Raw genomic sequence first — 14,729 nt, 5'->3', positions numbered from 1 at the left:
GTTTGGTCTAGTAGCACGCAAACTCAAATCTTAATGAAAAAGCCTTGAACAAAACGATATCATATTATTGAAGAAAAGGTACACGGTATAAAATGTCGGGACACTTGTCAGGATTAGGTGAGCAAATCTACACACGTAAGAGTTTGGTTGTTGGACTATTTTAAGTAGCCTACCTTTCTCCCGCATAAAGCAATTAGAAGGAACAGCAACCCTGGATAGAGTATGTTGATGGAGTAGATATATTTTACAATAATTGAATTAAAGAATATATGAATGAATTAAAGAATGGGATTTGGAAGAAGTATGAGATGTTAGCAAAGGCTAAGCATCAGAGGGTGCAATCCAGTGCCTTCCGTTGACGAAACTCTTTACCAGAAAGGGATGGGCCAATTCATAATCAAGCTCTGGGGCACATGACACCCCACGCAGGGCTTCTTCTCCTGGCCCCCAGCACTTGTAGACTCCCATAAACACACTCCTCCTGCAGTTGCCACCGAAAAAACATAAAAACCCATTAAAAGTCAGGTTGGCCCACTTATTATTTCCAAATTTTAGTACGAACGATATGACATTAAAATATCTTACTTGTTAAAAATAAATTAAAATTTTAATATATTAATTGAGATCTAAATTTTATGATATTTATTATATATTAGTCTAACGGTATTTCTCTTTTTGAATTTCTATCTTTTTTTTCATGAATTTCTCACTTCATGTGAGGAAATTAGTACATAAAAAGAGTAGAAGAAAAAGTTGGGTTTTTAATTATCTCGAGACAAGAAATCTTTATGTTTTTAATTATCTCGAGACAAGAAATCTTTGAAATATTTGGCTTTTCCATCACTTTTTTTAAGCTTTCTATGGCCTTGTCTTTGTTGACCAGGGTTTGATGCCATGACAATGATTAGGAGTTCAAACACCTATAATTCCACAAAATTAAAATGGGCCCCACAGACGTGTTTGTCAAAAGGGAAACACAGAGGGTGGGCCCACTAAAAAATGATTAGAAGAAATTAAGTAATTAAAGCACATGTAATATCAGTTGACCAAAACAGTATGTTTATCTAATCCTTTGCATCCAAATACATTATAAAAAGAACTCTTAACTCAAATAATTAAGGCACTCTTAATTTTAAGTTTTACTCTCCTCGTCCCGAAATCAGTTTATATGAAGGATTTAGAATATTGCACTTGTCATAAAATAAAATAAAAGTAATTAAAAGCTGAAGGTAGTTAATTACTTTGTTGTAGTGCTGGCGGTTGTGTTGCCCCAGTCATCCCAGGCACCATGAGCGACCACGTCATCAAAGTAGGTGTAGGAGTATACGATCCGGGAGTACTTGCCCATGGCCCGACCCACATACAAAGGACCCGTACCCGTAACTCGGCAGTTCACGAAAGCGAAGCCTGATTTATCATCCGCTGAGTTTCTGTAGTGGGCCGCAATTGACCCGAACTTGGTTGCTATCGAGTGCAGCTCACAGTCCTGTGCCAACCAGAACCAGCCAATAGTAGATCAGTCAAAAGGTCAAACCACTCATTGCAAACGAAACGTCACCGTAAAGCACTAACAATAATGATTTTATATTGAGTAGAATAAAAAATTTAATATAAAAAAAGGCGTAAATTTTTTGTTTTGATAAGACCATTTGTTTAAATTTCTAGGCACTAAGAATTACATTATCAGGGTTTCGTAAGAACAATTTAGTCGCTAAGAATTACACTCGCCACATACCTAAGTTTGCTTTAAAAATTAGAATACGAGTAATGTTATCATTAATCTTTTATTTATAGATAGATCGATAAATCAATAAACGATTCACAGTTGTTGAATACAAATGCCTCCTAAATGCAAATAGCATTTTTCCCACCAACAGATGAAACTGGGGAAGGAAAAAGCTTCCTCACTTTTCTTGACTTTATGTGCACTAAAGTGACATCGCTCTGTCACAAAGATGCAGCAGAAAAAAAGGCAGGCATCCTTTTCTTTTTCAAAATGGAAGAGTCACGGGTGTTCATAGACAAAAGCACTAAAATTTTTGCTTAGAGCTCAACAAGACAATGGCAATTTAGACAAAAATAGTTATAGCATGCAAAATACATGTTAAAATTGATACTAATTAAACAAAATTAAATCAACGTTAATATTATTTATGTAGTTACTTACTTTGTACATGGACCGACCATTCCCAAAAATGAAGTCTATGGAACCCTCAATGTAACAATCCTTGAAGTAATGGCGCCCCACATCGTCACAAAGTGTGTCTTGGGCACCATAGAAGCCACAACCTGAGAAGTATGCCTTGTCACCTGATATCCTAAACGCTACCGCTTGCCACCCTTGCATTCCCGGCATCGGAGCCGGCGCCGTATTCTGAGATAATAAGTAAATAAATCCATATAATGGCTCATTCATGCATGCAAAAATCCAACTATATTTGTATGGTTAGCTCTAATAAACACACATTAGTTGTAATATATCGTGAAATTTCTCTCTCTTCAATATCCACTTCGTAACGTACCTTGAAGCTAATGTTTCTTGCGGAGAAATAGTTGGCGAAAACAGTAACAGAAGCTGTCCTGTAAGTCCTCAGCTGCTGGCCGTTGGGCCCAGGGTCACTGGCTCGGTCATGCCATTCGATCACGGTCACATCTTTCCCAGCTCCTTGAAACGTGATGTACGGCTTTGTCGCCGGCACCACCACTTTTTCTCTGCATACCCATATCATATTTATCTCTACAGTAATTAATATTTTGTTGATATGAATTATCGAGTCTGTTACTATTTGTACCATGTTTACCGATTACATTGTTGACTAGTGACAATAATGATTAATAATAACCTGTAGTATCCGGGGCTGATTAGGATGAGAACATTGACCGTGTTGTTTGCCGGTACTGCATTGACGGCGGCTTGGACGGACAGGAAATCCCCTGAACCGTTTATGTCGACAGCGATCTGGCGGTGACCAGTTGGCCCCACCCACTTGTGGTGGTTCTTGGTAGAGTTTGATGTTGAACCATTGTTGTTAGTAGTGTGGACTAGCATTACGCGAGAGCTTCTCACGGCTGTCACCGCTGGCGCTGCATGAAATAACCAGAAGGAAAACACAATGAGTGTGGTGCACACCAAGAAGAAGTAAGAAGAAGAAGAAGAAGATGATGATGATAAAAGAGAAGAAGCCATTAATAGTTTGAATTAATTAAAATAGCATTAAATTAAATAATAATAATAACGAAAATGGTGGATAGATAGATTGCTCCCTCTCTCTCTCAGGTTATGAGATTCGATTGCAAGAGCCAAGAGCTATCGAAGAGATATCAAGAAACATGTATATAATGGAATGCAAGTACTATATATATATATATATATATATATATATATATATATGGAAACAAATTTCAGTCCTTTCCAACGGTCATTTTTTTTTTTTTGGGGGCTTCCCTCGCGTGGGTTGGTCTCGTTATGCTATGAATTGGCCTTTGGATAAGTAAGTGGGGTCAAATATGTTTTTGGCTTAATTTGCATGCACAGCTCAGCAGTGATGAGAGAGATAAAGATACATCCTAATTATATGTACTCTAAAGTCTTCCCACCTCGGAATCTACCTCACTGTGAGAATGATTTCGGTGATTTTAGTGGTTTAATTAAATATATCACACATTTACATAGATTTAGGAAAATTCGAAACCAAACGCTTTCTGAAGAAGTACTTATTTAAGAAGTATATTTTCAAGTAATTTTTCAGGAAGTTAGAAACTTGTGTGTTCTTATAAGAAAACTACTTCTAATTAACAAAAGGGTTTATGATCGGAAGCATGTCCGATAAAAAAAAGAGTCCGAAACGACAATGGAGGAGTCGTATGTGATGGGTTACTAATTAAGTTGCAATTAATTTTTGTTTAAGCTGATCCAATGCAGTGGTATGGGTAACAATTGTTTTCAATAATGAAGATTAGGGAAAGTGCAGATTAATTAACTGATCATGACTTCGCTTTTGCAATGATAGAATGATTATCTTCTCCCGACAAACTTAAAATAACAAGAGAATGCACACACTGTCGCTGTAGATTATGGCGTGCAATTGTTGGATTAATTATTTATTTATTGCATAATTACAAAGGCCAAAATTCTTGTTTACCAAACTGGCAAATGTCTGGTAATAATTTATTTATTTATTTTTGCTAGGGTTCAAGAATTTTAGAGCACCCAAAAATGGTCCCCAGCTGGAGGAAACTTGGCCATGTGAAGTTGTGAAGTTTATTTAACTTAAAGTTGAGACAAAAAAGAAAGAACTTATTGACTTTAATGTTTTTATTTATTTATTTATTTATTTATTTTTAGTGCCATTATTATTCTTCTAATACTTGCTTCCTTCAAACGGTCATCTTTATCTTCTTTGTCCAACATCCTGTGGTGCTGGTGTTGTTGGTTGGGGGCGGTGGTGGTGGTGGTGGTGGTGGTGTGGATGACAAAATGATGGTCCAGGGCATGGTTAAATACCATTTTGTATTGTAGCTCTAACATTCATGAATTTTCGGACCATGTTGGGCCCTACCTTTTCGAAAACCAAAATTTTTGAATGTTGGAGTCTGTACCCAACCCCAGTTCCTCAATTCGGACATGGAGCCAAATTAACCGAAACCCAATACACCGATTGCCTTTGTCAGACGAAATAGCCATGATGATTTGGAATGAGTTATTATGCAAGAGTGCTGTTATTTTCAATCGTAGTTTTATTTTATTTTTTATTTTTTATTTAACTGTGTTATTATACACAGATTTTATTATACAAAATTAGTGAAACATTTATTTCTAGACATGAAATTATAAATATATCTTACACTATTTAAAACATAGAAATACATCCAAAATAAATCCAAAAATCAATAATTGTATATTTTTTAATTTAATTAATAAGATGAAATATCTTTATTACCCTTTTTAGCATTAAGTTTGTTTTGGATCTCGTTTGAAGCCTCCCTCAGGTTTGACAACCTTAGGTTTGAAGCCTCAAGCTCCTCTCCTGCTTCAAACCACCATCTTTCCTTTGTTCTCTCCCTTCTTCCCTCTCTATGCCTTCAAAGTAAACCAAACAGTCTCAAAGCCATGGATCAACACAAGACCAACGACAATCTCCGTTACGTAGGTGGCCTCACACGTGTTCTCGCCGCCGATGCCTCTATTTCCTTTGCAGGTTTATTCCATCTGCTTCAATTCATTATTTTCCTTTTGATTTTTGCTTAATTTACTTGAATTTCTACTTGATTTCTCTTTCGCATGTACCAACCCCGACGGATCGCCAATTTCCACCGACGATATATTCCAAAATGGCCAGATCCGTCCTGTGTTCCCGATTTTCAACCCGGATCTCTTGTTCGTAGATGCCAACGACGATGATTTTTCCATTGCCAAAGGGGCTGCCGCTTTGGATGATCTAACTGATGATGATATTCGAATGGCTATTCAAATGCTTATGGTGCAAGAAATGCTTTATTTGTGCCTGAGGTATGATGATGACATATGCTGCAGTCTTTCATTTTCCTTTGTATTAAATATTAGAAACTAATGGCTTGATTTTACACTACATTGGCTGATAAGTTTCTGAATTGGTTTAGGTCCCATTTGAATTTTTAGTTAGGAGACAAATTGCTCGTCTATTAGACCCAAGCCTTCAGTGTCTTCGATTTGTTTATGATGAACTAATGAAGGTGAGTAATAAGGCATATGCTACGGAGTTCTAATTGTATGTTTCCATGAATCATGAGATGTAGATGTAATTAGGAAGATAAAATGTTGCCTGCAGATAAGCCACGCTTGTGAGGTAACTGAGTTACAAAGGTTTCCAGTATTGAGAAAGCATCTGGATGAAGTCATGGTAAAATTTTTCCGCCATGGTGTAGAACCTGCTAAGAGAATGATATGAAATCTTATTGAGATGGAGGTATCTCTCTGTTAACCTTATTACCACTATAGTTTATTCACTCAGAATTAAGATCTAGGACATTGTTGCATGTATGCTTGTTTTTTGTAAAATTTGTTTCAAAGAGTCTCAAAATTCTGTTTAAATACTGGAATATACTAAAATCTAATCAAAATTAGTCTGCAGTTGTAACTGGTAAAATAGAAAGAGTCAACCTTCCTCAACACTTTGATATGGCATTTGCAACAAGCCAATTTGGCTTTTTGGGTGGCTGTAGGTCTAATATATGACTTCTGTAAATTTCAACAAGCTAATAAGTTGATTTGTAGTATACAATTTGTTATCTGTAAGTCGTATGAGCAATTGTTAACTTCCAGTAAGTGGTATGAACAACTGTTATACTGTTCATATCATGTAACTGAGTTGATTTATATAACATAGTATTAACAGTGTACTTCTATGACATAGTATTAACAGATTTTCAGTAACAAAGCACACTCTATATATGGCTGTGCACTTGAAGTTTATGATATGCAAAATGTGATTTTTACTAGGAAAATAATTCTATGACATAGTATTAACAATGTACTTCTGTGACATAGTATTAACAGTGTATTTTTTTTTTCTTGTAAAAGTATTTTCGTCTGCCTTTGCGATTGTATCTGGTGAAACTATGGACAATTGGAGGTGGCAGCAAAGGATATTGAATCTCTTGTTAGGGTTTTTTGGATTTTTTGTATGAAATGGTATTTACAATGTTTTTGTATGAAATTGTATTAAGAATGTTTTTCTATGAAATTGTATTAACAATATACTTATATAGCATGGTATTAACAATGCACTTTTATGACATGGTATTAACAATGCACTTTTATGACATGGTATTAACAATGTACTTCTATGATATGGTTTGCAGAGGTTTGATGGAAAATGAAGGGTCGTGGGGACAGACCCTTGGTTTTCGTGATTATTTTATTTTATTTAATTTTAAGTTCGGGTTTTTTCAAAAAAAATCTAATATGGACTCGCTGGGCTTGTTTTGGGTTCTTTTGGTTTGTGTTGGGCTTGTTTTAAGTTAATCAATGGCAGAGATGTAATTTATAGGAACTTCAATACTAATTTTATATGTAGTAAATGGTTTTTGGGTGTGTTTCTAAAGTGCATTCTATTTTGGGTATATTACTAAAGCTCCCATTTTATTATGATGAATAGTTCGAGAGCACATGTGCACGTGTATAATTCCTAACAATTACTAATGATACATAATATATGAATTTTGTTCATGAGCAATTTCTAACATTTAGTGTATGTAGTGTTCACTTATCAATGATAATTAGAAATTGTCGTTCGAAAAAGGACAATTTGACTGGGAGAGACATGCAAAGAAAAATTCAAGCGATTTTTCTTCGGTAAGTTCTTGTGGGTTTTATAGAGTCCCACATCAAGGGAGTTTAATAGTAATGTACACCTTAACTATCATTGATAATGGCACCAAGGCCTTTAAGATAAAACCCCACCTATAATAATGGTCTATTGGACTTGACCAATCTATTTGACTTAGGTGGCTAAATTGAGGGCAATATCAGTGCTAGAGAGCGAGTCTATGTAGTTGTTCGGTTTATAAGGCCCTCGCGAAGTTAACTGTTGTTATTGCTTATGATACTCTTTCAAAGCCCAGCATCTTCCATAATTTATATTTAGCGAGGGTGAGCAGTTTGGGCTCAAAGCCGGACTACCTCCCATTCACATTTCTACCCAGATCCATAAAAGCCACGGCCCATATGCTACCCATATAACATTATATTTTATAGTCCAGGCAACCCATCAATCCTGTCGTCTGTTTCTTCGTCTCTATCTCTCTCTCTGTCTCTCTCTCTCTTCTCCAGCCTCCCTCGTATAAACCCTAGTCACCTCTCGGGTCAGGTCTGAGCCTCTGTACTTTTAAGTTGTTTATTAACTTTCCTTGATCTATGATTTTGTTTAATCCTTTTTTCACATTGCTATTGGTACTATTTTATGCATAAATTTCATGCAAATATAGTTGGTTTCAGAGAATGTCATATGCATTCTTTATGAAGTTTTGATTTTTTTTGCTTATTATTGTCAAATAAGCATCATCTGAAAATCAGGAGATGCGGATCCTTAAACCTAGTCTCATGTCTGCTTTTATATGGTGCTGAGTCTATAATGTGGTGTCCTCTCTCTCTCTCTCTCTCTCTCTCTCTCTCTCTCTGTTTTATATATTAGATGACTTCATATTGCCTCTAATGATGACGATTGAAAAATAACTTTCGTTCTTCCGAGATGCTCCATGCGGAAAAATTTGGAGACCTGAACTGAAGAGGCTTGTTTTTGTGTTTACAGCATAAATATACTATATACTTCGTCTATAATTGAAAATATTGTGTCTTTTTTGGTGGGTTTGATTTTTTTTTTTTTTGCTTGTTATTTTCAAGAATCAACTAACAATCAGGGGATGTAGCTCTTTTTAAATTATAACGAGTTTCATATCTGCTTATGGATGGTGCTAAATCTATCCATCTTGGGCTAGCAGTGTCCCGTTCTTTCTCTCTCTGTTTCATCATTTATATATGAAATGACTTTATATTGCCTCTGATGATGATCCATAAATAACTTTCGTTCTTCCGAGATGCTCCATGCGGATAAAATTTGGAGACCTGAACTGAAGAGGATTTTTTTTTGCTGTTGTTGTGTATATATATATATATATATGTATATACAATTATGCTTTGAATACATACTGTATTTGAACATATTTCGTGCCCTTCTTGCGTATGTTGTTTAGACTATTGAGGTTCTTTAGAGGTATTTTATATTTTAATGGAATATTCGATAATGATGCTTGAACCCTTTAATTAACAACTTCTAAAGTAGCGTAGTTAAACTGATTGGATATCAATTTGGTGTGTTAAGGTTTTAGCATGGGGTCACAAGCTTGTGTCCACCATTTGTTACTTTGAGTGTTAGGGTTCGATTGACAAATAATATCCAGTAAAGTTCACAGTGAAGAGTTCTCTTCTCATTAGGGCAAGGTAGATTACTTTATATACTTTTTTGCAATAGTATTCGCTACATTGAAATTATTGTCTTACACCCACATAGTCAGACTTCAACTTTTAGAAACCTGAATTTGTGGACTTAACCTTTATATCGACAGCAGCGAGTTGCATAAAAGATCTTCTTTTGCTTTTAATGATATTTCTGATAAAATTTTCATTTTCCTGAGCTCCTTAGTGCTGAAAATCTGGATACCTGAGCTGATTAGTCTGTTCTTATAATGAGTATCAAAGATCATACTCACTGAGGTAATCCTTTGCTACACTTTTATAGTTCTTTGTGTTCATTAAGGCTTTACATGTCGAGGGCAATAATTCTAATTCAAAATAGTTCTTATTGTGCAAGCAGGTTCTCATCAAAACAGGAAGCTCCCTGGCCATGTGAGAGCACTTGATGGACATTGGAACATGGTTCTCGAAAAATGGCAGGGAGATGTGGACTGAGGTATTTTCTGTCTCTTTTTTTTTCTTTTTCTTTTTTATATTTCATGTCTTCATCAAGGCTACATCTGTGGTCGTTGATCTATGCAGGTAGCAAAAACTGGAAAAGGCAAGAAAAAGGCTCAAGCAGTTAACGAAGATAGATTCATTAGTAAGATGTATGGTGGCATTGTCCATTATAAAGATATGCAGAAATCGATGCTTAAAATCGTAGTGCTTGGTTGGGAATTTAACTACCCTTTTTAGAACAACTTTCCAGTGGCATACTTTGTACATCCCCTCTTACCCAAAAAAAAAAAAAAAGTCAGTTTGAATTGGAATGGCGCTTTTGCGGCTCTATTCTATCAGAAGGATGAGTTTTGAGACAATTTAAGCATTGTTGTGATTTCCCTTCACTGTAATTATTGTGTCGTATTCTGTCTTTAATTTTTTATTTTGTGGTAATCTTTCACTTGGGACCTCGCCTAGCATTTTGTGGAAGAGAAGTACCACTAACACCGATAGCTAGAATGGTTAGTAATGCGGGACTCGCGCTTTTGATACATTACATTGTTGGTTATTTCACCCAATAGTTTGGTGGGCGAAAGGATCCGGATCATCTTTGCTTGAACTTGCTTCGGTTTTAATTATAGCCACATCAATCTTATCTCGTCGCCAAAATTGCCTCTCATCCTACTTTATTTTTTCGCATATAGCTTCTTCAACTTTGCTTTAGTCCAAACAATTTCACTGTTCAACAATAATAGGTCATCACAAAAAAAGGAGATATCTCCGACTCCTTGGCGGGAAACCTTGTAAGAATTATATTGATTCTAAAAAATGGTTCAGCATTTTTGGACTCAACTTAGTGATGTTACCTTCAATCTTGAATAAGTCTCAGGAGAGCGATCAATCTGCAAGACAAAGAATCCTCGGTAAGCCCTTTGGCATCGGTGTGGTATCGACTGATGGTTCTCCGAAATTTATTTTAGAATAAGTACGGAGTAAATAGTAATCTGGACAGAATAATAGTAGGTTTGCTGAATGTCACAGTTACCTCTTTTTTGGGGCTTGTACTCTTTTTTTTATAGATCTTGAGAGGTGTGCATCTCGAGTGAAACTTCAATGTGAGATCGTGGCTCCACATGTACCTGTGAGAAATAGTAGATGAAACGAGTCCTTTGCTATTCGATCGGCAATCATGGGTCCCAAACACTCCGCGCCGATGGCAATCTGTAAGACACAGTCGATTGACTTTTTAGTGGGTCATCTCCCTAGGCCCCTTCTTTCTACGTGTAGTCTCCTCATTAGAGCATTTCCACCAGTTGCCTCTTGCCATGGCAAGATTAGCCCTAGGGCAGGCACTATTCACGTGAATAGTGCCTACCCTAGCCCCCTCCAGCAAAATGTGTTTCCAGCAGTTGGGGCTTGCCATGGTAAATACTATTCATTTTTTTGTTTTTTTCACAACTTTGTTTACTTAAACAATTAATTTGGATAATATTTTCGGATAAGATTTTTGGGTTCCTACGTGTCAATACTATTCATATCGGATAAGATTTTCGGTTTCAAATTTCAAATAAATTTCAGATAAATTCAAAATGTCAAATTTCAGATACATTTCGAAATTCAAATTTCAGATAAATTTGAATTTTGAAATTTCATTTGAATTTCAAATTTCAGATAAGATTTTCACCCTCTAAGATTGCGCCGCATGTCATATCTATCTGTGTACATTTTTCTATAAAATCAGAGGTTCAGCTCATACCTCCCATACCAGTTCTTCTCTACATTTCCATTTCTCAAATTTTAGATTTCATTCTCCATTCTCAATGGCAGACATGGAAGAGGTTTTGGAGAGGCAAGAGCGAGAAACTAGAGAAAGAATGCGTAGACGAGCTGCAAGCAAAAGGGCGCAGAGAGAACTAGATGAGCAACTTGGCATAGCAGTTGCTTTGCTGGAGGAAGAAAAGCAGGCTCGCCGTGGTTCACGAGAAGGCCGTCGCCCAAATGTGGACAGACATAGACATTCCCGGGGTAAGAATCTTATGGAAGATTATTTTATCCCACAATCTCTGTACTCTGATGTTCATTTTCGAGGGAGATATAGAATGCAACCCCATTTGTTCAATAAAACCATGCATGATATTTGCAATTATGATGAATATTTTGTTCAAAAGAGAAATTGTGCTGGAAATTTGGGACTTCTTCCAGAGCAGAAGTTCATAGCTGTGATACGAATGTTGGCGTATGGGTCATCTGCTAATCAGGTGGATGAGATTGCTCGGATGGGGAAGTCCACTGTTTTGGAGAGCTTGGTGCGATTTTGTGATGCAGTGGAAACTCTGTACGCCAGAGACTACCTCCGCAGACCTACGCCCAGGGACCTGCAAAGGCTTCTCCAAAAAGCTGAGTCTCGAGGATTCCCTGGCATAATTGGTAGCATTGACTGCATGCACTGGCAGTGGAAAAATTATCCAACTGCTTGGCAAGGGGACTACGGAAATAGAAAAGGGCAGAAAAGTATCATCCTGGAAGCAGTTGCTGGTTTTGATACATGGGTTTGGCACGCCTTCTTCGGAGTTGCCGGATCTCAAAACGATTTGAATGTCCTAGGTCAATCCCCGGTGTTCAATGATGTTTTGAGAGGTGAAGCCCCAAATATCACATATGAAATTAACAATACCATCTACCAGACCGGGTATTATCTAGCTGATGGCATATACCCGAGGTGGACAACATTAAAACAATTCCACATCCCCGATCCCATAAGGAAATTTTTTTTGCTCGCTATCAAGAGGGGTACAGAAAAGATGTTGAGAGGTGCTTTGGTATCCTTCAAGCTCGGTGGGCTATTATCAGGGGCGCGGCACGTCTATTTGACGAGGAGGTGCTTAGGAGTATAATGATGACTTGTATCATCCTCCATAACATGATTGTGGAAGATGAATATGATTACGATGCTGATGACGTGTATGAACCAAATCCCATGGACACGGCCCTAACACGAATTTATGAAAAACCAGTGGGGCCAAATGGAGAAGCAGTGCAGCATGAACCGTTGGTTAGAGACGGTAGTTTCATGCCCCGTATGATTGATCGCTACACGGAGATGCAATCGTCGTATATTCATGAACACCGTCAAGTTGACTTGATGGAGCATTTATGGGCGGTGAAAGGCAATGAAGGAAATGAAGGTGAATAAAGTGAAGTGAAGAAGTTGTTTTTATTTTATTATGTTTATGTTGTATGTTGCTTATTTTTTGTTGTGAGTGGGTTGTTTATGTTTTATGCTTTGGTTGTGGGTTGTTTATGTTTTATGCTTTGGTTGTGGATTGTTTATTTTTTATGCTTTGGTTGTGGTTTGTTTTTTATGTATGGAATGTTTTGAATAAAAAGGATTTTTGTTGAATATTTTCTTTATTGACTAAAAGAAAAGCAATACAACTAATAATAAAATAAAATACATGAATTAAACAAAACAAAAAATACAATGAAATGAAAGGTACATGAATTAAAGAAAACAAAAAATACAATGAAATCAAAGGTACATGAATTAAAGAAAACAAAAAATACAATGAAATCAAAGGCAAGTAAACTAAGACATGAAAGGCAAACAAACTATTTTAATGGTTTCCATCATTTAACCAATCCGTGTTGCTAGGTCCATCGTCACGAAAAAGTCTTCGTCTCATAATATCCCTTCGTTCTAGCTTCCAATATTGTTTTGTTTTAGGGGACATATGGCTTGTATCCATGGCCATGGTTTTCCAATCTTTTTTTTCAATGTTTTGTTCGCGTACATACTCCCTTTCTTTGCGTACATACTCCCTTTCTTTTGCATATTCTACTTGAATAGTCATATCGTGCTCTTGTTGTTTCAAGTCCATTTCAATTCTCATGGCTTGGTGCTTTGAAAGTTCCTCCAAAAATTGAGATGCATTCTTGCTAGAATTACTCCCTCTCTTCGCCTTCGCCGCCTTCCTCCCAATAGGCCTTGGCTCATTTTCAATGGGTGAGTCTAGATTCATAGGTGAATCCATAGGTGAATCCGATGCCGGCGTCTCATGAAGTGGAGTCTCGTTCAAGACTACCGTCGGACCGGTTGGAATAGTTTGGAATCTCTTACAAGTCTTCACCACTTCCCAACAATGGGTATGGTTGAAACTTTTTTTCCCTTGGCCAGTAGCACCAAACCACATTTGTGCTTGTATAATCTATAAAAAAAATGAAATGGAAATGCAAGAGAATTTTTAAAATATTGGCAATGCAACATGTAAAAAAAAAACTAATGGAAATTAAAGAAATAATAAAAAAATGCAACATGTATTAAAAAAAACTAGAGACATATTAACAAAATATATAAATTGCAAGAAACATTTAAATAAAAATTAATATGACATAGAAATTAATAGAAGAAAAATAACAAATAATTTACCTCACTGCTAAGATTTTCTCCGCTTCGATGGTTGTCAATCGCTTTTGTTAAGGCATTTCTCCATTTCCCTAACTCTTTATTAAGAACTTTTCACCTACTGGATAATGCCATTTCTGTACGTGTAGAACCAATTTCCCTTTCACAAAATGCTTGATGAATTTTTTTCCACATATGAGAAAATTTAATCTCATTGCCCGTTACGGGACAATGACTAACTTGGACCCAAGCCTCACACAAGCTAACATCTTCCATCATGCTCCATGCCCCTCCATTTTCATTAGAAGAACCCATAATATGCTAGAAAAAAATTACAACTTCAAAGTGAAAAAATATTGAATAGAAAGTGAATAAAATTTGAGGAGAAAGTGAACAATAGTAGAAGGAGAAGAAAATATATGAGAATTTGGTGTTAAAAGTGAAGAGTATTGGTTGGTATTTATACACAAAAAATTCTGTAATTTTTGTGTATTTTTTTTAAAAAAATTCGATTTTTTTTCAATTTTTTTTGGCAGAAAAATTGGCTGCCGTTGGATTGAAGAAAAAATTCCAATCGGAGCGACCAGAGGCCGCCACGTGTCAAGGAGCCGTTGGCGGCACTGTAGCGCTGATTTGAAATTTTTTTTAACGTTGGCTATTTTGTCCCAGACCTCGGGCCCGAGCTCGGGCCGAATTCGCCTTCGGGCCTGCCAGTTTTGGTGGCCCCCACTCTCGCCCGGACTGAACCTTTGCTGCTGGACTTCGTTTTTTGCCCCAAACCCCCCCCCCCAGCCCGAGTCCACCAGCACTGCTGGACTTGCTCTTAGTCGGTCAAATACGGTGTAAACAAGCAATAAGAAAACAAACAAAAAATTTCCATATAGTAAGAGAATA

The 14,729-nt window shown here is 36.7% G+C and overlaps 2 protein-coding genes and 1 long non-coding RNA gene across 5 annotated transcripts; 2 read left to right on the top strand and 1 right to left on the bottom strand.

The window, feature by feature from the left end:
• On the bottom strand, nucleotides 45-3,327 carry LOC18776658 (probable pectinesterase 68). Its single transcript, XM_007210645.2, has 5 exons — nucleotides 2,844-3,327; nucleotides 2,523-2,712; nucleotides 2,168-2,374; nucleotides 1,242-1,486; nucleotides 45-481 (listed from the first exon to the last, which is right to left on the bottom strand). Exons 1-5 carry the CDS (start codon nucleotides 3,185-3,187, stop codon nucleotides 322-324), a joined length of 1,146 nt encoding a protein of 381 aa, XP_007210707.2. The 5' UTR covers nucleotides 3,188-3,327; the 3' UTR covers nucleotides 45-321.
• Nucleotides 5,111-5,927, top strand: LOC109949329 (dynamin-related protein 3A-like). The gene is made up of 4 exons (XM_020564732.1): nucleotides 5,111-5,198; nucleotides 5,386-5,480; nucleotides 5,620-5,712; nucleotides 5,808-5,927. The coding sequence occupies exons 1-4, from the start codon at nucleotides 5,111-5,113 to the stop codon at nucleotides 5,925-5,927; spliced, it is 396 nt and encodes a 131-aa protein (XP_020420321.1).
• Nucleotides 7,758-9,903, top strand: LOC18775980. 3 transcript variants are annotated; one of them, XR_002271902.1, is made up of 4 exons: nucleotides 7,758-7,847; nucleotides 8,859-9,250; nucleotides 9,351-9,446; nucleotides 9,533-9,903. It is a non-coding gene; the product is annotated as an uncharacterized LOC18775980 (long non-coding RNA). The 3 variants fall into 3 exon arrangements; XR_002271903.1 differs by lacking the exon at nucleotides 7,758-7,847 and having other exon boundaries at nucleotides 7,854-8,977; nucleotides 9,180-9,250; XR_002271901.1 differs by lacking the exon at nucleotides 7,758-7,847 and having other exon boundaries at nucleotides 7,854-9,250.

Source organism: Prunus persica, chromosome G5, assembly GCF_000346465.2.
Source record: "Prunus persica cultivar Lovell chromosome G5, Prunus_persica_NCBIv2, whole genome shotgun sequence".
NCBI lineage: Eukaryota > Viridiplantae > Streptophyta > Magnoliopsida > Rosales > Rosaceae > Prunus > Prunus persica.
This window is presented reverse-complemented; position numbering and strand designations above follow the sequence as displayed.